This window comes from Pristiophorus japonicus, chromosome 2 (genome assembly GCF_044704955.1).
Source record: "Pristiophorus japonicus isolate sPriJap1 chromosome 2, sPriJap1.hap1, whole genome shotgun sequence".
Taxonomy (NCBI): Eukaryota; Metazoa; Chordata; class Chondrichthyes; family Pristiophoridae; genus Pristiophorus; species Pristiophorus japonicus.
Window position 1 is genome coordinate 332375352 of NC_091978.1, and position 21185 is coordinate 332396536.

At 41.2% G+C, this 21185-nt stretch overlaps 1 protein-coding gene across 1 annotated transcript in view; it reads right to left on the reverse strand.

Annotated features, from left to right (window-relative positions):
* Window positions 1–1031: 1031 nt before the first annotated feature.
* Window positions 1032–21185, reverse strand: part of LOC139234709 (interleukin-15-like) — a 79069-nt gene continuing 58915 nt past the window's right edge. Inside the window, exons 5-8 of the mRNA XM_070865388.1 lie at window positions 19711–19743; window positions 17767–17799; window positions 13702–13842; window positions 1032–1234 (exon numbers count right to left, since the gene is read on the reverse strand). Coding sequence (XP_070721489.1) covers window positions 1136–1234; window positions 13702–13842; window positions 17767–17799; window positions 19711–19743 — 306 coding nt within the window. The 3' untranslated portion in view covers window positions 1032–1135. The remainder of the gene's footprint in view (window positions 1235–13701; window positions 13843–17766; window positions 17800–19710; window positions 19744–21185) is intronic.

Below are 21185 nucleotides of genomic sequence, written 5' to 3' on the forward strand. Positions count from 1 at the left end.
CCCCCCCCCCCCTTTTTGAAGTTTCCACTTGTAAAATTACTTTTAAATGCAAAGTCATTTCCAGAATGTTTTTATTACTTAAAATAGGTTATGGCATGTAGCACAAACTAGTTTCGAAATAATATTGGAAGAAGAATTACTGGGCTTCGTGATTACCTGGAAAGTTAAGCAATAAAAAACACAGCCTAGGTTTTCTGATCATATAGTCAACTGTGTAGCCTATTCATTTGAATAGCTTAATCAGAGTTATGATTTGAAAACCGAGACCCTTGTGTTCATTGCAGGGTAGTTTAAATCTGGGGCACTCGCTTAGCTGTTGCAACTGTGACACTTTTATGAATGGCACATCGACACATTATGCAAGAGCTCAGGATGTATAAGCATACATTAAGACCAAAAAGAACAGAATCAACCGTACATATTAAATACCATCAATAGTGTCAAAAAAGAGGGCCATGCCATACTGGTCACCCAGTGTATAGTTTTGTGTATTATTGGAAACCTACCTATTACAGCACAAGCCGATGGGCTGACTGGCCTCCTTCTGTGCTGTATAATTCTATGATCCTTTGCCCTCAGATCAAAACCAATCCAGGAGGGACGGGGGAAAGGGGGAGTTCATACAGTCGTAATTTTTACCTCTTGTAATATATATCAATTTTAAGTTAATTGCATATGAAAATGCAGGACGTTATCGGAATCTGATTATTAAACAGCTGGGCCTACATTAACTAATGATACAAATCTTCTCCCAGACCCAGATCTCCATTAAAACACAAACTGGTATGGCTTAATTAAGCTGCAACATAGTCTGCATATCCTTGATAATTGGATTAGTGAAAAGTATACAAGATCTAATTCAGACACTGTTGCTGTGCACTGTACATATTGCATACTTCATAGTTATGTAATTCATAGTTTCATCATTTACAGAGAAAATAAAATTCAATGTGGAATATTAGTTTTTATTAAAAAATATATACAATATACACATTAAATTCTGTACAATATTTACATACAGCACCAGCAGGTTAAGTTAAATATAAAATTCACAAAAAAAAAATCAGCATTTATAAAAATAGCTATTCACAATTCACTGTTTACATACCAAATAACATGGTTTATACTAGAAATATTACAACCCCTTGTTCCTCTTTTGTAGAAGAGCCTCAAACGCCTTTAGAAAATCTGTTGAATTTTTTTCTTGGAATTCCTCGCATATTTTACAGTTCTTCTGCGATATAAAAACACACACTATTACAGTACTTAACCTAACCAACTATCGCAATACAACATGGCTTATTTCTAAAATATCGCACATAAACTAAATAGTAACAGTACAGAATTAAATTACACCCATTAGATCTGTAAAAAATTAGACACACGCTCTCGCATATAGAAACAGACAAAGCAAGATAGGAGCGAGGGGGAAAAAGGAGTTAAATAAATCAGTGATCAGTGCTGATCGAAAATCAATGTGCAAAATAACTTACCAAATAGAATACTTGCAGTCAGGAGGTGGGTGTGGACAGTGGTGGCAGAGGCAGAGTGCCACCTCTGTAGTGCCCAGAACAGCAGAGCAGTCACGCAGGAAATTCAATGACTTGACCAGAACTGGGAAGCTAAGACAATCAGAATCTGCTCCCTTTCCTCCTTGCCCACTGTGGGCACCACACCCCAGAACTCGTTGATCAGTGATGCAGACTAAGAGTTCCTTCAATTGTTCCATACATTCAAAGAATCCAAGCCTAATTTTTCTCTGTCTTTATTGGGCAAGAATGCCCAGGGCAGGGCAAAGAGTTGGGGATGTGGGAGGGGAAAAAAACACCCAAACCTGGCCTCAGTGACCTGGACTGCGAAGAGAATCTGGAACCAGGCGAGTACCTTTCTGCTTGCTATCATAGAATAGGAACACAGACATTTATGGTAAAGAAGGAGGCTATTTGGCCCATTCCACTCCGGCTGGAAAAGAGATATCCAGCCTAATCCCACTTTCCAGCTCTTAGTCCGTAGCCTTGAATTTTACGGCACTTCAAATGCATATCCAAATTATTCTAAAATTTGATTAGGGTTTCTGCCTTCACCACCCTTTCAGACAGCGAGTTTCAGACGCTCACCACCCTATGGATGAAAAACGTTCTCAACTTCCCTCTAATCCTCCTACCAATTACTTTAAATTTATGCCCCTTGGTTGTTGACCCCTCTGATAAGGAAAATAGGTGCTTCCTATCCACTCTATCTCAGCCCCTCATTATTTTATACACCTCAATTAAGTCTCCCCTCAGCCTTCTCTGTTCCAAAGAAAACAACCCCAGCCTGTCCAATCTTTCCTCATAGCTAAAATTCTCAGTCCTGGCAACACCCTCATAAGTCTCCTCTGTACCCTCTCCAGTGCAATCACATCTGTCCTTTAATGTGACCACCAGAACTGTACGCCATACTCTAGCTGTGGCCTAACTAGTGTTTTATATAGTTCTAGCATAACCTCACTGCTCTTGTACTCTACGCCTGCTAAAAAAGGGAAGTATCCCGTATGCCTTCTTAACCACCTTATCTACCTGTCCTGCTACCTTCAGGGATCTGTGGACATACACTCCAAGGTCCCTCTGCACTTCAGTGTCCTACCATTTATTGTGCATTACCTTGCCGTATTAGCACTCCACAAATGCATTACTTCATACTTCTACAGATCGAATTCCATTTGCCATTTATCTGTCCACCTGACCAGTCCATTGATATCTTCCTCATGATCAACCACAGCGCCAATTTTTTAATCATCTGAAAATGTCTTAATCATGCCCCCTACATTGAAGTCTAAAATCAGTGCTGACTGTCCTTGATCAGTGATTTTCTAAATATTGATTTAGTCTGTTTCTCAGAATGGTTTCCAATAATTTTCCCACCATCGAGGTTAGGCCGACTGGCCTGTAATTACTCAGTGTACCCCTTTCTCCCTTTTTAAACAATGGCACAACGTTAGCAGTCCTCCAGCACCACACCTGTAGCCGAGAGGATTGGAAAATAATGGTCAGAGCCTCTGCCATTCACTCCCTTGCCTCTCAACAGCCTGGGATACTTTTCATCCAGGCCTGGCGATTTATCTACTTTCAAGGATGATAAATTTCTCAATACTTCCTCTCTATGTTTAGCACATATTTCACATCCTTCCTCCTTAACTACAATGTCTGTATCGTCCCTCTCTTGTGAAGACAGACGCAAAGTATTCATTAAGAACCATACCCATGTCTTCCACCTCCACACACAGGTTACCTTTATGGTCTCTAATAGGCCCTACTCTTTCCTTAGTTATTCTCTTGTTCTTTATGAATTTATAAAACATCTTTGGATTTTCCTTGATTTTATTTGCCAATATTTTTTCATGTCTTCTTTTTGCTTTCCCAATTTCCTTTTTAATTTTACCCCTGCTCTTTCTATACTCCTCTAGGCTTTCTGTAGTATTGAGCTCTCAGTATCTGACATAAGCTTCCTTTTTCCCCCATTATCCTGCTCTGTATGCTCCTTGACATCCACGGGGTTCTAAATTTGAGAGTCCCACCCTTTTCCTTTGTGGGAACATATTTGCTCTGAACCCTCTCTCCTCTTCTTGAATGCCTCCAACTGCTCTTACACAGATTTACTTTCAAGTAGCTATTTCTAGTCCACTTTTGTTAAATCACATCTCAGTTTAGTAAAATTGGTCTTTCCCCATTTGAGAACTTTTAACACCTGGTCTGTTTTTGTCCTTTTCCATAACTATGGTAAGTCCAACTGAATTATGATCATTACCACCGAAAATGCTTTCCCACTGATACTCCTTCCACTCGTCTAGCTTCATTCCTTAAAACTACTTGGAGTACATAGGATATACAGCACAGAAACAGGCCATTCAGCCCAACCAGACGATGCCGGCTTTTATGCTCCATTCAAGCCTCCTCCCGTCTTTCCTGACCTATCAATCAGCATAACCCTTTATTCCCTTCTCCCTCATATGCTTATTATCTAGCCTCTCCTTAAATGCATCTATATTATTCATTTCAACCACTCCCTGTGGTAGCGAGTTCCACATCTTCACCACTCTCTGGGTAAAGAAGTTTCTTCTGAATTCCCTATTTAATTTCTTGGTGACTATCTTTATATTGATGGCCTCTAGTTTTGCTCTTCCCCACAAGTGGAGGCACTCTCTCTGTACTCTATCAAAACTTTTCATTATTGTAAAGATCTCTGTTAGTTCACCCCTGAGCCTTCACTTTTTAAAGAGAAAAGAGGCCAAGCCTGTCGATCCTTTCCTGAAGGTATACACTCATTTCTGGTGGTATCCTTGTAAATCTTTTTTGCACCCTCTCCAGTGCCTCTATATCCTTTTTATAATATGGCGACCAGAATTGTATGCAGTACTCCAAGTGAGGTCTAACCAAGATTCGATACAAATGTATCACAACTTTACATTTCAATTCTATCCCTCTAGAAATAAACCCTAGTGCTTGGTTTGCTTTTTTTTTTTAAATGGCCTTAACATGTGTCGCTACTTTCAGTGATTTGTATATTTGTAATCCGAGATCCCTTTGCTCTTTTACCCGTGTTTTCCAAGTAATAAGTGACCTCCCTATTTTTCTTACCAAAATGTAATATCGCACATTTATTGGTGTTGAATTTCATTTGCCAATTATATGTCCATTCTGCAGATTTATGAATCTTCTTGTATTTGTTGCAGTCCTTCTCAGCATTGACTATTCCTTTTGAAATCCATGCTGATTATTCATTATTATTTTTGGTTTCTAGATGTTCTTCTATTTTTTCCTTTAGTAGGGATTCCATTATTTTTCTCACCACCGATGTTAAGCTGACTGGTCTATAGTTCCATGAACATGTTCCATCTCCCTTCTTAAATATAGGTATTGCGTTAGCTATCCGCCAGTTCTCTGGCACTACACCTTGTTCTAACGAATTTTTAAATATGCATAGTAATGCATCTCTTTCCTAAATTCTTTTAAAATGCGCGGATGTAATCCATCAGGACCAGGTGTTTTACCTCTCAGTTTGGTTCATTTATTTAATATTGCTCTTTTTATTTTAAATGCAGTTAATCTAATTTCTAATCTTATCATCCGACGTCATAGCCACCTGTTCTGTCTCCCTGGTAAATAATGAAGCAAAGTAATTATTTAATATTTCTGCCATTTCGCTATCGCTGCCTGTGATATTATCCTGTCCATCCTTTAGTGGCCCTATTCCCATCCTGACTTTCCTTTTTTTAAATCATGTGTCTGTAAAATATTTTACTATTTTCTTTTATGTTCCTTGATCATTTAATTTCATAGTTCCTTTTTGCCTTTCTAATGGCTTTTTTGACTTCTCTCCTAATCTCCTTATATTCTCTCTTGTGTTGCTCTCCCCTGCTGTCCATGTACTTAGTGTATGCCTCTTTCCTTACCCTAAATTTTTCCCTTATGGCTTTGTTCATCCACGGTGTCTCATTAGTGTTTCGTTTGTTCTTGTTTTTTTATCGGCGCATATTTTTCCAGGACTCTGTTGAACACCATTTTAAATATTTCACACTGCTGTTCTACAATATTGTTGTCCATTTAAGTTTTGCAGATTCTTTGCTCAACCCCGCAAAATCAGCTTTTCTCCACTCTATTATCCTGGTCTTCATCATACTTACGTCCTTCTGAATTATTTTAAAACATATTTCCAAAAAGAGACCAGCCCTTGAAAAAAGGAATGGCACCAGCACGGTCTTTAATCCTTGTGTGTTGCACTACCAGCCAATGCGCACATGCAGCGGCCAGTATTTTTCCCCAACCATGTCGGTGTTTGGCATGACTCCTCCAGCTTACAACTGTTGTACCCTAGATGCATGGTGCTACACCCGCCACAGTCTCTGCAGCAACAACACCTACCATGAGCCTTCCCTTTGGTTGTAGCTGCTGTGGCAATCAGGTCAACGATAAAAAGCGTCTGTTCTACTTGTAGATCGGAGGAATGTTTTACTGTGTCCGCCTAGCCACATTTGTGCAGTTGATGGCACCCTGCACCCTGGGGAAGCCCGCCATCCTGGCAAAGCCATATGCACGCTCCTCCTGCTTCACTCTACTCAGAAGAAAACGTAGTTTATTCTCCTGTAAAATATTTTGCTCTATGTTCCTTGATCATTTAATTTCATAGTTACTTTTTGCCTTTCTAATTTTTTTTTTTGACTTCTTTCCTAATCTCTTCGTATTTTCTCTTTTGAGGCTTGCTTGCTGCCAATTGGACAAATGCCTTGATGAATGTGCAACTGAAAACAGAAAACGCCTCTGCATCTGCTGCTTCATCTTAAAGTTGTCATAATGTCAAAAACTGGAACAGAAATCTACTGCAAAAGAAACTAAATCAACAGATGGTGAGCCAAGTGTGTTGAATGCAGTAAAATCAATAACAGGAAGTGACTCGATCACGATTATTCATTCAATGGGTGTGATTGCATCGAAATAACATCTTATTAAAAGCAAGTGTGCTGGGTCAGCAGAAATCCATTTTAAACAACCAGAAGTCCCACTGACTTGAAGGGTGTAAAATGCCACAACTGAAGGCCACAATTCAAACTGGTGACCGATCACTTGCTGACTAGTTGTCGGTTTTAATGATGACTAATGCAAAGCAGAGCATTTCTCAAGCAGCTTTTTGAAGTAATTATGCTTTTATGACCATTTTAAGAGGCATTTTTCTACATTAAAAAAAAAGCTATATTTTTTATTTTAATTCTGTTGGTTCCTGCATTCTTTTTCCAAGAATCTTGATAATAAGCTGTTCTGAACCATCTTTTATTTCAACAATTTATTAAAACTAAGTCCAGAACTCCCCCCTCCCTTGTAGAGCTTGTTACGTACTGGCTAATAAAAGTTCACCCAAATGCATTTTAAGAACTCTGCGCTCTCTAATCCAGCTATCTGCCAATGCCCCAGGATAGGGACCCAACTTTCCCCAACCAATCCCCCAACCCCATGGGGCAACTCAGCATGGCAAAGGTAACCATCCAAACCCTCGCTTTTTTCTTCCTGCAGGTTATTCAAAGCCACAGAAGACAGTTGTTGTGGAGAAAGGTACAAGGAGGAGGAGGCGGAGCAGGGAGAGAATGTGTGGGAGTGGGAAGGGCAACAGATTTCAGAGGAACTGGAGAACATGGACCCTGGCTTTGTTGTGCCACTTGTCCCCACTGAGCTACCAGATGAGGGGGCAATGGAAAGCCTGAACCACACACTTCTTTCCTCCCCTCAACCTTCAGGCAACCCTCAGAGTCAGAGTCATGTGACTGCTCAACCGGGTATCAGCGCGTACACATTCCACGGGCGACGTATCTTAACGCAAGGTGAGCCCTCCAGCATCACAATCCACTTTCGGGGAACTTGGGAGACCGTGAGGAGGTGAAGGATGCGGCTACCTCTCTGGAGAGACTGGATAGAAGGTGCCCAAGAACTGCTGAATCAGTGGACTGTGATTTTATAGATATATGCCTAAAGAGGCGCCTGTTGGTGGAGCATTAGAGGGACACGAAGATTCTTGGATCCAACAACAGTAACATGGAGTTACTCACAGGCATGGCCTTCGGGTTTGCTACAACTCGCCACATCATCACCGAGCACGTGATGCTAGAGCTGCAAGAACCAATGCAGCAGGTCCCCTGGCAAAGGGAACAATCTGGGCTTCCTCCCGATGGATGCCCCTGAAAAATCCTACACGGGACCCTCCTGGATGCCTGGAAGGATACAGACCCGTAACAGTTGAGGGCTGTGGTGACTTTCATTTCTACAATTAAGGCTCTGCTGATGGCTTTAAGTCCCCGCAGAGCAAGTCAGAGGGTCGGCCGATGGCCTCCTTTATAAAAGCACAGTTGGTGCACAGTCAGGTCTTCAGATATCTCCTGGAACATCAGTTGAGGCTTGTGCTCTCTCCGGGTTGAGTACTTGCACATGGGGTGTCACCTTTGCAGGTAATGCTTTATTCTTGGGGCTCTTGTCTCAGGTTCTCTTCCTCCACGATAACGGCAAGCAGGGTTAGAGCCAGCAAAAAAAACATTTTTATTTATTTTTTTTTTTTTTAAACTGAAAAATGGCTGTCTGGTTTAACAGGCCAAGAATGGCTTCAGTGCTACCTAGAGCAGCTGATGTGCACCTGCTTCAGATGACTACGGATACTTGTGGTTGTAATTTGTACCTATCCTCTGAGCAAGCACAACTGTAGAAAATTTGTATATTAGTCTCTGTAGCTTGGGGGGCAGGTCATTATTACGAACCAAGATATGTTCGAGTGGGGGGGATTAACAGATGATCATAAAAGATCAAGGAGATCTGGGTGTATTACGTCCGTAAATCACATACATCCAATTTTCTGAGATCTTTCAAGCCACTTATTTGCTTTGTGCTCTGATAACACAGGTCTCTGGGCGCAAATATATAGGAAACTTATCCAGAAAAACAGATAGAAAAAAATTGTCCTTGCTCTATCATCACCAAATTACTTCAGAAATGATAGAACAGAAAGTAGGAGGAAAAAAAAAAAAAAAAGAGACAAACAATAGTGACAGATAAACTTTGCAACCGGATATGTGAAAAAGCAGCAGATTTTCTATTTTTGACTGGGTCAAGCCATCATTGGTAGGTCATTTATATAATCGACCTAATATTTTGAGCACAGAAGGCTCAATGCAAGCTCAAAACTGTTTTTAAAACATCGAGTGAAACTGTCAGAAACTCCCACTGTACGTGGAGTGTTGCATGTAGTGAGTGATTTAACGGAAAATCACAGGTGCACTGCTTGAGATTCAGTCCATTGTTTTCTATGGATGGCAAAGCGCAGATAGTGCACCCACAATTTTCTTATAAGCTGCCAACTGAATGCAAGGCCCCACCAATGATGTAGGGTCTCTGAATATTTTGCCTATGGTGCACATAAAATTCATAACTTTATGAAAAAAGTAAATCATCACTGGAGCACAAATATAATGCTGAAAGAGTAGGCATTACTGATATCTGCCCAGGTGACTCACTCCTTGTACAATGTCCTTTGCTGTATCACACTTATGAACCAATCTCCCACTTTAGAAATAGCATAGCAACTGATGACTATCTTGGCATTCATCTTTTAGACATTTAAACGAATTGAATCAAGTTATTTTATTTATTTGAAGAACATATATTAGCTGGAATCTGAGTATGTCTCTCCATGGTTTTGCCCCTCCCTATCTCTTATCATCCTCCTCTTCTCCCCCCCACCCACATGATATCTGTGCTCCTCTAATTCTGGCCTCAAGTAACTTGGGTAATTCCAACTCGGGTGCATTAAGGGAGGGAAAATGGCATTGCTTATTTACCATGCTAAAGGGGAGTATTCTGTCAGAAGTGAATAGTGTGAATGATTTTGGCTTAGAAGATCAAGATGTAGAATCAGTTTGAGTGGAGATAAGAAATAATAAGGGAAAGTCACTGGTGGGAGTGGTCTACAGGCTCCCTAACAGTAGCCACACAGGACAGAGTATAAATCAAGAAATAATGGAGGCTTGCAAGACAGGTACGGCAATAATCATGGGCGATTTTAATCTGCATATTGATTGGATAAATCAAACTGGCAAAGGTAGCCTTGAGAAAGAGTTCATAGAGTGCATGTAGATGGTTTCTTGGAACAATACGTTGTGGAACAAACCAGGGAGCAGACTATTTTAGACTGGCAACGTGTAATGAGTCTGGATTAATTAATTATCCCGTAGTGAAGGATCCTCTTGGAAAGAATGATCATAGCATGGTAGAATTTCAAATTCAGTTTGAGGGTCAGGAAACTAGGTCGTAAACTACTGTCTTGAAGTTAAATAAAGGCAATTATAAAGGTATGAATGCAGAGTTGGCTGAAGTGGACTGAAAAAATAGATTCAAGGGTAAAATAGTAGAAAAACAGTGGTAAACATTTAAGGAGATATTTCATAACTCAGTAAAGTTATACTCCAGTGAGAAAGACAGACTAAGAGAAGAATAAACCAACCGTGGCTAACTAAGGAAGTAAAGGATGGCATCAAATTGAAAACAAAGGCATACAATGCTGCAAATAATAGTGGAAGGCCAGAGGATTGGGAAATTTTTAGAATCAGCAAAGGACGACTACAAAAATGAAGAAAGAGAGAGAGAGAAGATAGCTTATGAGAGCAAACTATCAAGAAATATAAAAACAGACAGCAAGAGCTTCTACAGGTCTATAAAAAGGAGAGTAGCTAAAGTAAACATTGGTCCTTTAGAGGATGATATTGGGGAATTAATAATGGGAAACAGGGAAATGGCAGAGACTTTCAACAAAAAAAAATTGTATCGGTCTTCACGGTGGAAGACACTAAAAGCATCCCAATAATTGATAATGAAGGGGCTATTGGGTGGGGGTGGGGCAAACTTAAAACAATCACTAGAGAAAAAGTACTAGGTAAACTAATGGGACCAAAGGTGGAGAAGTCCCCTGGACCTGATGGCTTGCAACCTAGAGTCTTAAAAAAAAAGCGGCTGCAGAAATAGTCGATGCATTGGTTGTAATCTAACAAAATTCCCTGGATTCTGGAGAAGTCCGAGCAGAGAGTGGAAAACCGCAAATGTAACGCCCCTATTTAAGAAAGGAGGGAGGCAGAAAGCAGGAAACTATAGACCAGTTTGCCCAACATCTATCATTGGGAAAATGCTAGAGTTCATTATTAAGGAAATAGTAGCAGGACATTCAGAAAATCATAATGCAGTCAAGCAGAGTCAGCATCACCCTAGAAATAGTGGATGCATTTGTGGTCATTTTCCAACATTCTATAGACTCTGGATCAGTTCCTATAGTTGGAGGGTAGCTAATGTAACCCCACTTTTTTAAAAAAAAAGGAGGGAGAGAGAAAACAGGGAATTATAGACCGGTTAGCCTGACATCGGTAGTGGGGAAGATGTTGGAATCAATTATTAAAGATGCAATAGCAGCGCATTTGGAAAGCAGTGACAGGATCAGTCCAAGTCAGCATGGATTTATGAAAGGGAAATCATGCTTGACAAATCTTTGAGTTTTTTGAGGATGTAACTAATAGAGTGGACAAGGGAGAACCAGTGGATGTGGTGTATTTGGACTTTCAAAAGGCTTTTGACAAGGCCCCACACAAGAGATTAATGTGCAAAATTAAAGCACATGGTATTGGGGGTAATGTACTGACGTGGATAGAGAACTGGTTGGCAGACAGGAAACAATGAGTAGGAATAAACGGGTCCTTTTCAGAATGGCAGGCAGTGACTAGTGGGGTACCGCAGGATTCAGTGCTGGGACACCAGCTATTTACAATATACATTAATGATTTGGACGAAGGAATTGAATGTAATATCTCCAAGCTTGCAGATGACACTAAGCTGAGTGGCAGAGTGAGCTGTGAAGAGGAAGCCAAGAGGTTGCAGGATGACTTGGACAGGTTAGGTGAGTGGGCAAATGCATAGCAGATGCAGTACAATGTGGATAAATGTGAGGTTATCCACTTTGATGGCAAAAACAGGAAGGCAGAATATTATCCGAATGGTGATCGATTAGGAAAAGGGGAGGTGCAACGAGACCTGGGTGTCATGGTACATCAGTCATTGAAAGTTGGCATGCAGGTACAGCAGGCTGTGAAGGCGGCAAATGGCATGTTGGCCTTCGTAGCGAAAGGATTTGAATATAGGAGCAGGGAGGTCTTACTGCAGTTGTACAGGGCCTTGATGAGGCCACACCTTGAATACTGTGTACAGTTTTGGTCTCCTAATCTGAGGAAGGACATTCTTGCTATTGAGGGAGTGCAGCTAAGGTTCACCAAACTGATTTTCGGGATGGAATGACTTACATATGAAGACTGACTGGATCGACTAAACTTATATTCACTGGAATTTAGAAAAATGAGAGGGGATCTCATAGAAACATAAAATTGACAGGATTGGACAGGTTAGATGCAGGAAGAATGTTCCCGATGTTGGGGAAGTCCAGAACCAGGGGTCACAGTCTAAGGATAAGGGGTAAGCCATTTAGGACCAAGATGAGGAGACACCTCTTCACTCAGAGAATTGTGAACCTGTGGAATTCTCTACCACAGAAAGTTGTTGAGGCCAGTTCGTTAGATATATTCAAAAGGGTGTTAGATGTGGCCCTTACAGCTAAAGGGATCAAGGGATATGGAGAGAAAGCAGGAATGGGGTACTGAAGTTGATCATATTGAATGGTGGTGCAGGCTCGAAGTTGCCGAATGGCCCACTCCTGCAGCTATTTTCTATGTTTCTATGAAAGGGAAATCATGTTTGACAAATTTGCTGGAGTTCTTTGAGGATGTAAGGAGCAGGGTGGATAAAGGGGAACCAGTCGATGTCATGTATTTGGATTTCCAGGAGGCATTCGATAAGGCGCCACATAAAAGGTTACTGCACATGATAAGAGCTCATGGGATTGGGGGGCAATATATTAGAATGGATAGAAGATTGGTGAACTAACAGAAAACAGAGTCAGGATAAATGGGTCATTTTCCAGTTGGCAAACGGTAACTGGTGGGGTGCCACAGGGATCGGTGCTGGGGCCTCAACTATTTACAATCTATATTACTTAGATGAAGGGACCGAATATAATGTAGCCAAATTTGCTGATGATACAACGATGGGGGGGAAGAAAGTTGTGAGGTGGATGCAAAGAATCTGCGAAGGGATCTAGATAGGCTAAGTGAGTGGGCAAAAATTTGGCAGATTGAGTTTAATGTGGGAAAATGTGGGGTTATCCACTTTGGTAGGAAAAATAAAAAGCAAATCATTATTTAAATGGGGAGAGATTACAAAATGCCACAGTGCAGAAGGATCTGGGGGTCCTTGTACATGAAAACAAAAAGTTAGCATGCAGGTACAGAAAGTAATTAGGAAGGCAAATGGAATGTTGGCCTTTATTGCATGGGGGATGGAGTATAAAAAGAGGGAAGTCCTGCTCCAACTGTACAGGGCATTGGTGAGGCCACACCTGGAGTACTGCGTACAGTTTTGGTCTCCTTATTTAAGGAGGGATGAGGATTTGCATTGGAGGCAGTTCAGAGAAGGTTCATGAGTTTTATTCCTGAGATGAAGGGGTTGTCTTATGAAGAAAGGTTGAGCCTATACTCATTGAAGTTTAGAAGATAGAGAGGTGATCTTATTGAAACGTATACGATTCTGAGGGGGCTTGACAGGGTAGATGCAGAGAGGATGTTTCCCCTCGTGGGTGAATCTAGAACTAGCGGCCATAGGTTTCAAAATAAGGGGTTGCCCATTTAAAATGGAAAAATGAGGAAGAATTTTTTCTTCTCAGGAGGGTTTTGAATCCTTGGTATTCTCTACCCTAGAGCTGTGGAGACTGGGTCATTGAATATATTTAAGGTGGAGATAGACAGATTTATGAACAACGAGGTAGTCAAGGGTTATGAAGAGAGGGTAGGGAAGTGGAGTTGAGGCCAAGATCAGATCAGCCATGATCTTATTGAATGGTGGAGCAGGCTCGAGGGGCCAGATGGCCTACTGCTGCTCCAGATGTTGACTTGACAATTTTGTGTGTTTAGTGCAAGTTTGGATGCAATCCCCTGGCAGCTAGAAGAGATCTGTACAGTAGGTAATCCACCATGTTAACTGAAGGTAATATATAGATATACAACAAAAAAGTCCTATATAGTATTAAAAAGTTACTCGAACTTACCTGGATAAATTTAGAAAATTTTTGTGCATTTCTATACACCATCCTTATATATTTTAATTCATAAGATTCAAGTTGGAATTCAAATTGTAAAACGTGCAGTTCTGAAATGAAGCAATTGAAAGCAGTTTCAAAACAGTCACCCTGGTGGAAAAAAATAAGCAGATTAAATTTTACTTCATTAATACTAGTCTATTAGAATGGTAACTTCATCACTTACATGTCTTAAAAGGAATTGCATGTTCAGATTATCCCCCATTTTTAATTTAATTGGTAATATTTCTGAGAAAGATTAATAAATGAGTGAATTGATGACTTGTTCCAGTCTGTGCCACCTCACCATTTAGTCGTTCAATCAACTGTAAGTGACAAGACAGAATTACAAGTGATATATGGACGGCAGTAAAGTTTTATAGACAGTTTCAAACCTGCCATTGTACTAAAGAATGGGCAGGGATATAGTTCAGACTGACCAGATCTGAATCTATGCAGCTTGGAATCAAACTGAAAAATAAATGAATTCAGAAAGCATTTCTAAGTGTACTCTAGGCAAAAATGTTCACATGACAGGAACCAAATACGATCGTTATTTTTAATATCTAGCTTCTGCAACCAACAATTTAATTGCTTCAGTGTTAAAGTCAAAGTATTTGTTAAAAACTAGCTGAGGCAATATTTAAAAAAGGAGAATGCTTGGGGAATATTTTTCCCACAATTTTCTTTTTCTCTCCTCTTAAAGACACCAACTCCTGATGTACAAATCCACATACATAGCAGACCTCCAGTACCTTGCCCAATTCCTCATGTGTGAATAGTCTGGCCTTCTTCAAATCAAGGGATATGGGGATAGTGCAGGAAAGTAGAGGCAAGGTAGAAGGATCAGCCATGATCTTACTGAATGGCAGAGCAGGCTCGAGGGGCCGAATGGCCTCCTCCTAATTCTTATGTTCTTGTCTATCTGAATGACGGCATCGTTGCTGCAGAGTAGTATGAATTATGAGACAAATCAGTTTCAATGTTGGGGAATCACCAAGTATTTCTCCTGTTATAAAACCAGTTAACGTCCAAATATAAAATCAACTTTGTGTCAGGAAGTGGGAATTTCATTGCACTATACTATACTATGCAGGTGGCTACAAATAGCCACATTACAGCCAAATGGGCAACTCTAAGACGGGATGGACAATAGTATATCCTTAGAGCAGGGAAGGTTGAAAGAAGATTTGATAGAGGTGTTCAAAATCATGAGGGGTCCAGACAGAGCAGAGAGAGAGAAACTGTTCCCATTGGCGGAAGGCTCGGCAACCAGAGGACACAGATTTAACGTGACTGGCAAACGAACCAAAGGTGACATGAGGAAAAAACTTAACGCAAGTGGTTCAGATATGGAATGCATTGCCTGAAAGGGTGGCAGACTCAATCACGGCTTTCAAAGGGGAATTGGATAAGTACCTGAAGGAAAATAATTTGCAGGGCTACAGGGATAGGGCAGGGCAATGGGACTAGCTGAAGTGCTCTTGCAGAGAGCCCGCTCGGGCTTGATGGGCTAAATGACACCCTACTCGCTCTCATCTGGAGGGAGGAGAGCATACTGGGAGATCTCAGAGGTGCAGTGATCGTGACCATCTTTAAAAAAGGGGACAAGTCCAACTGTGGCAACTACAGGGGAATCTCCCTGCTATCAGCCACTAGGAAAGTTATCGCTCGAGTTCTCCTCAACCGTCTTCTCCCTATGGCCGAGGAGCTCCTACCGGAGTCACAGTGCAGATTTTGTCCCCTATGGGGCGCAACGGACATGATCTTTGCAGTGCAACAGCTGCAGGAAAAATGCAGGGAGCAGCACCAGCCCTTATACATGGCCGCCTTCGACCTTACAAAGGCCTTCGACACCGTCAACCGCGTGGATCTATGGAGCGTTCTCCTCCGTTTTGGATGCCCCCAAAAGTTTGTCAACATCCTTTGCCTGCTCCACGACGACATGCAGGCCATGATCCTTACCAACGGATCCATTACAGACCCAATCCACGTCTGGACCGGGGTCAAACAGGGCTGAGTCATCGCTCCAACCCTGCTCTCAATCTTCCTCGGTGCCATGCTATACCTCACAGTCAACAAGCTCCCCACTGGAGTGGAACTAAACTACAGAACCAGTGGGAACCTGTTCAAACTTCTCAGTCTCCAGGCCAGGTCCAAGACCACCCCAACCTCTGTTGTTGAGCTACAGTACGCGGACGACACCTGCGTCTGCGCACATGCTGAGGCTGAACTCCAGGATATAGTCGAGGCATATGAAAGCTAAACATCCGTAAAGACAAAGGTCCTCCACCAGCCTGTCCTCGCCGCACAGCACTGCCCCCCAGTCATCAAGATCCACGGCGCGGCCCTCGACAACGTGGACCATTTCCCATACCTCGGGAGCCTCGTGTCAACAAAAGCAGACATTGATGCAGAGATTCAACACCACCTCCAGTGCACCCTTCAGCCGCTTGAGGAAAAGTGTGTTCGAAGACCAGGCCCTCAAATCTACCACCAAGCTCATGGTCTACAGGGCTGTTGTAATACCCACCCTCCTGTATGGCTCAGAGGCACGGATGATGTACAGAAGACACCAAGTCGCTGGAGATATATCACCAATGATGTCTCCGCAAAATCCTGCAAATCCTCTGGGAGGACAGGCGCACCATCAGTGTCGTCGTCCAAATTAACATTCCCAGCATTGAAGCGCTGACGACACTTGATCAGCTTCGCTGGGCAGGCCACATAGTTCGCATGTCAGGCACGAGACTCCCAAAACAAGAGCTCTATGCAGAGCTCCTTCACGGCAAATGAGCCAAAGATGTCAGCGGAAACGCTACAAGGACACCCTCAAAGCCTCCCTGATAAAGTGCGACATCACCACTGACACCTGGGAGTCCCTAGCCCAAGACCGCCCTAATTGGAGGAAGTGCATCCGGGAGGGCGTTGAGCACTTCGAGTCTCAACACCGAGAGCGTGCAGAGGTCAAGCACAGACAACGGAAGGAGCGTGCGGCCAACCAGTCCCACCAACCCCTTCCCTCAACGATGGTCTGTCCCACCTGTGACAGAATCTGTGGCTCTCGTATTGGACTGTTCAGCCACCAAAGAACTCACTTCAGGAGTGGAAGCAAGTCTTCCTCGATTCCGAGGGACTGCTTATGATGATGATAATATAACCATTCTAGGATTCTATATATATAGGTTGTAATTAATCCTGCCCCGCAGGAGAAATTGCCAATGTTCTTCACTTGGCAGTAAAGGTGCAATAGGTTCCAAATCCGGAATTCCGAAAACCGGAATTGTTCAGTTTTGCGCATAGCTGATGTAGTCATCCGGAATCATTGTCCGAATACCGGACATTTGAGGGGCAAAACCCCAAATCCGGCATGGATTCCAGACAAGAAAATAAAGTCTGAAATCGGGAATCGTCGATTGAATCCGTGCCGGATTTCGGACCTCGCCGCTCAAAACCCGGCACGGATTCGGTCGACGATTCCAGACTATTGATTTGCTTGTCTGAAATCTGGAAAAACCTAAAAACTAGAATGGACACCCTCCCGAGGATTCGGGACATTGTACCTGTAGTATGTTGGGCTCTGACACTTGGCTGGTCTCCAAGAGAATGCATTTGCAGTTCTGGATGTTGAATCCAGATCAGTCAACAACTAGTTATTCATTACTGGCTATGTTGATATATTTTGCCCTATCCAGGAACATTTAGAACACTTCAGTAAAATGACCAAACTAGTGGTTTAGAGGGGAAGAAATTTGACTTTCTAGTAAGTGATATGACAAGATCACAGATTATAGATCTAATTATACTTGGACAGTTCCTTATAAATGTGGACAAAGGAATTTGCACATGCACACACACTACAACCACTCTCCTTCCCCCATACACATACATCTCTTAGATAGGAGCCCAATGCTAGGACCTGATCAGTTTTATTATTCCATTAATTATTATTCCATTAGGCAACAAACTACACAATAAAAGAGCTTGTCTTAAAATAGTGCAGAAAATGATGGTATTCTTGTGGCAAATACTTACAGGTACATCTTCAGGAGTGTATAAATGTAATTCCTAAAAAAAGATTACTTTGATGAAAATACAAGAGTGTTACTCTTCTAAAATCTCTAATAAATCTTAAGTCATGTAGTAACCCCTTTATATTCATATGCAAGTACAATAGTGCAAGTAGAATTCTACCATCAGTACAAATAGAAATTACAATAACAGTTCTCTATTTTGATAGCTTTTTGAAACAATGGATTTGTTTAATAAGTGCTGACAACAGGACAGATGGTGGAGAGGTATAGCGAGAGGATATAGTGAAGGGAGGTAGTCAAATACTCTCCTCATTCTAACATCATACAACAGATGTAAAACATAGATACTTCAGACATATACATACACACCAAGTTGATCTCCCATGGCACTGCTCACGAGTAGTAATCTTTTATAAAGGAAGTGTGTTTGTTGAAGCATTGCTTATTGCAAATGGGACGAAATGGTTTGTGGTTGGGGTTTATTACATTTGAAAAAATTTGGAGGAAATATGAAAGTAGTTAAGATGATGGAGGAGTGAGGCATGGAGGGGTAGTGAGTAGTTCAGAAAAGAGTGAGTGATTGGGAAGTGGATTGTTAGTACTTAGGGAATCTAGTGGAGGGATGGGAAGGGGAACAAATAGGAATATGTGCAGGAAGTATTAGGGCAGAGTATTTAGGGATTAGAGTAGTGATAAATTTAGTTGGTGGTATCGAGTGATTAGAATTTGGTAGAGGGTAATCAATATGGAGGTGGTAGCAAATTTAGGATGTATATTGTGTAAGGTAGGTGGTGGTTTAGTGAAGAGGGCATGGGTAATAGTTAATTTTGGGTTAAAAACAGATTATTCTGCTTTCTCTCCACAGATGCTGCCTGACCCGCTGAGATTTCCAGCATTTTCTGTTTTTATTCCAGATTCCAGCATCCGCAGTACTTTGTTTTTGAGTTAATTTTGGGTAGTGGGTATTGGAGCATGGGGAGGTGGTTAGGAGCAAAGTGAAGGAATGGCAGGATGTGTAGAGGAGTATTGTGGCATCAGTGTGTGGTAGGTATGTAACTCAAAACAAATATATTTTGTGCATTGATCATTTTAAATGTTAAATTAGTGATGTAAAAACTGAGGCCATTTTCTTAGCATTGGAGTTTTTGGAGCTAGCAAAAGTGTTGGGATTAGAGTCACTGCTGATGTATAGAATGGAAGCATGTCAGAACGTGGGAAAGGAGTATAGGCAATGGTAATGGGTGAAAATATGAGGGCAACAACCTACAAATATCAGCAGGGACATTGGGGTGCCCCCCTCACAACAATTCCCCAATCAATTTGTCCTTTGTGACAAATTTCAACAAAGGATCCAACTGATTGGTTTTTCATACTTTTTTGGGGACTGGGCCCGATTAAAAAAACTCTAAACTTCTTACAACCTTCTGGTAGGGTTATGGATACTGCAAAACATATCTCTCTTCTGCTTCATTCATTTTTATTTCTCCTCTTTCACTCTGTTTTTTCACTTTGGTTTGTCGCTCTCTTCCTTTACTTTTGTTGCTCTTGTCTTTATCTTACATCTGCGCACAATTCCTGTCAACATTTTCCAGCTATAAATTCCTATGTCCACATTTATAATGGGCACTGCCTATGCAAACTGGTTACATTGTAACTGTACTCTTCCTGATAGGATGCAACTATTTTGTGACAAGTATAAAAAAATAATTTCATTATAAATGTGGACATAAGAATTTTTGCATGCACACACCCCCTATAACACCACCACCAACGCCCCCCACATCCCACAGATAGGAGACTAATGCTAGGACTGCAGTTAATACACAAGACTGTATGATCAGTTTTATTATTTAATTAGGCAATAAGCTATACAATAAAAGGATTCAACCTTTCAGTTTGATATATTAGTGCAGAAAATGATAGTGTTCTAGTGCTTAGTACTTACAGGTACATCTTTAGGAGGATACAAAAGTGATTCCTAAAAGAAAAAAATATATGCTTTAATGAAAATACAAGACAGTTAATCTTCTGAACTGTCTTTAATAAATCTTAATTGTGTAGTAACCCCTTTATATTCATATGCAAGTAAAATGGTAAATGTAGAATTCTACCAATTATTCCAAAATCAGTTACTAAAACGGTTTTCTACTGTGTTTTTTTTTTTAAAGACAGTGGTTTTGTTTAACAATGCTGACAACAGGATATGTTGTGGGAAGGTACAGTGAGAGGATAGTGAAGGGAAGGGAAGGAGAGCAAGAGACAGAGAGAGCGAGCCAGACACAGAGAGAGAGCCAGACAGAGAGAAGCCAAATAAAGACAGTTCAAAATGAGACGATTAAAACACCAAAAACATCTACTGATAGGTGAAAACGACCGCAGCACTTCTGGAAATGCTTTCGTGCACAGATTTAGAAGTCAGATTTCATTGTGCGGATTCATGAAAAAACAGATATGACAATGAAAATGAAAATAAATCAGACATAAGCATGATATTACTTATTAATCTTAAATGTAGTTCAACCTGCACACATAATGAAATATCCTGCCACTATATTGGGGGGGTGGGAGAAAGAGAGAAACCACTTGGAACCCTGTCCCTTTAAACATTTAGCATATAAAGGGGCTAACCTGTTAGATAGTCTCTCAACACCCCAGGCTACAAGGGCTTTGTGATTCACATCTCAGTTCCTGACTTGAGGTAGAGATTAAGGAAATTGAAACATACAAAATGAAGATGATACAAGGTACAAGAAGAAAAAGGAGGGAGATTGACTGTTTTTCCACATACAATGGGAAAGGAAGATCATAGTTGCTATCGGTGAATTAACAGCCTCCTTCAATAATTCACACCCACAAACAAAAGAGTTATTTCAAAGTAGTATAAAATGTTGGAAGGCCCAAGAGTTATTTTAGAGAATAAAGGTGACAAAGCACTTGTCAACTCGAACGGTTAAAGATTTAGGGAAGTATAATTGATCAAAACATTGCCTCAGCATCAATAGAATTGACTATGATTTTTCCGAGCAACTTTGGACCAGCTAATAAATGCACTCTTTAATTCAGTTAGCCTAATCTCGGTTTGCCCAAGGTCCTTAAATGGAAATTAAGAGTTTAGAAGAATGAGTAGTGATCTCATTGAAACATACAAAATTCTTACAGGGCTTGAAAGGCTAGATGTAGGGAGGATGTAGGGAGGATGTTTCCCTTGGCTGGGGAGTCCAGAACCAAGGTCACAGTCTCAGAATAAGGGGTCGGCCATTTAGGACTGAGATGAGGAGAAACTTCTTCACTCAAGAGGGTGGTGAATCTTTGGAATTCTCTAACCCAGACGGCTGTGGAGGCTCAGTCTTTGAGAATATTCAAGACTGAGATCGATAAATTTTTGGATATTAAGAGAATCAAGGGATATGGGGACAGTGC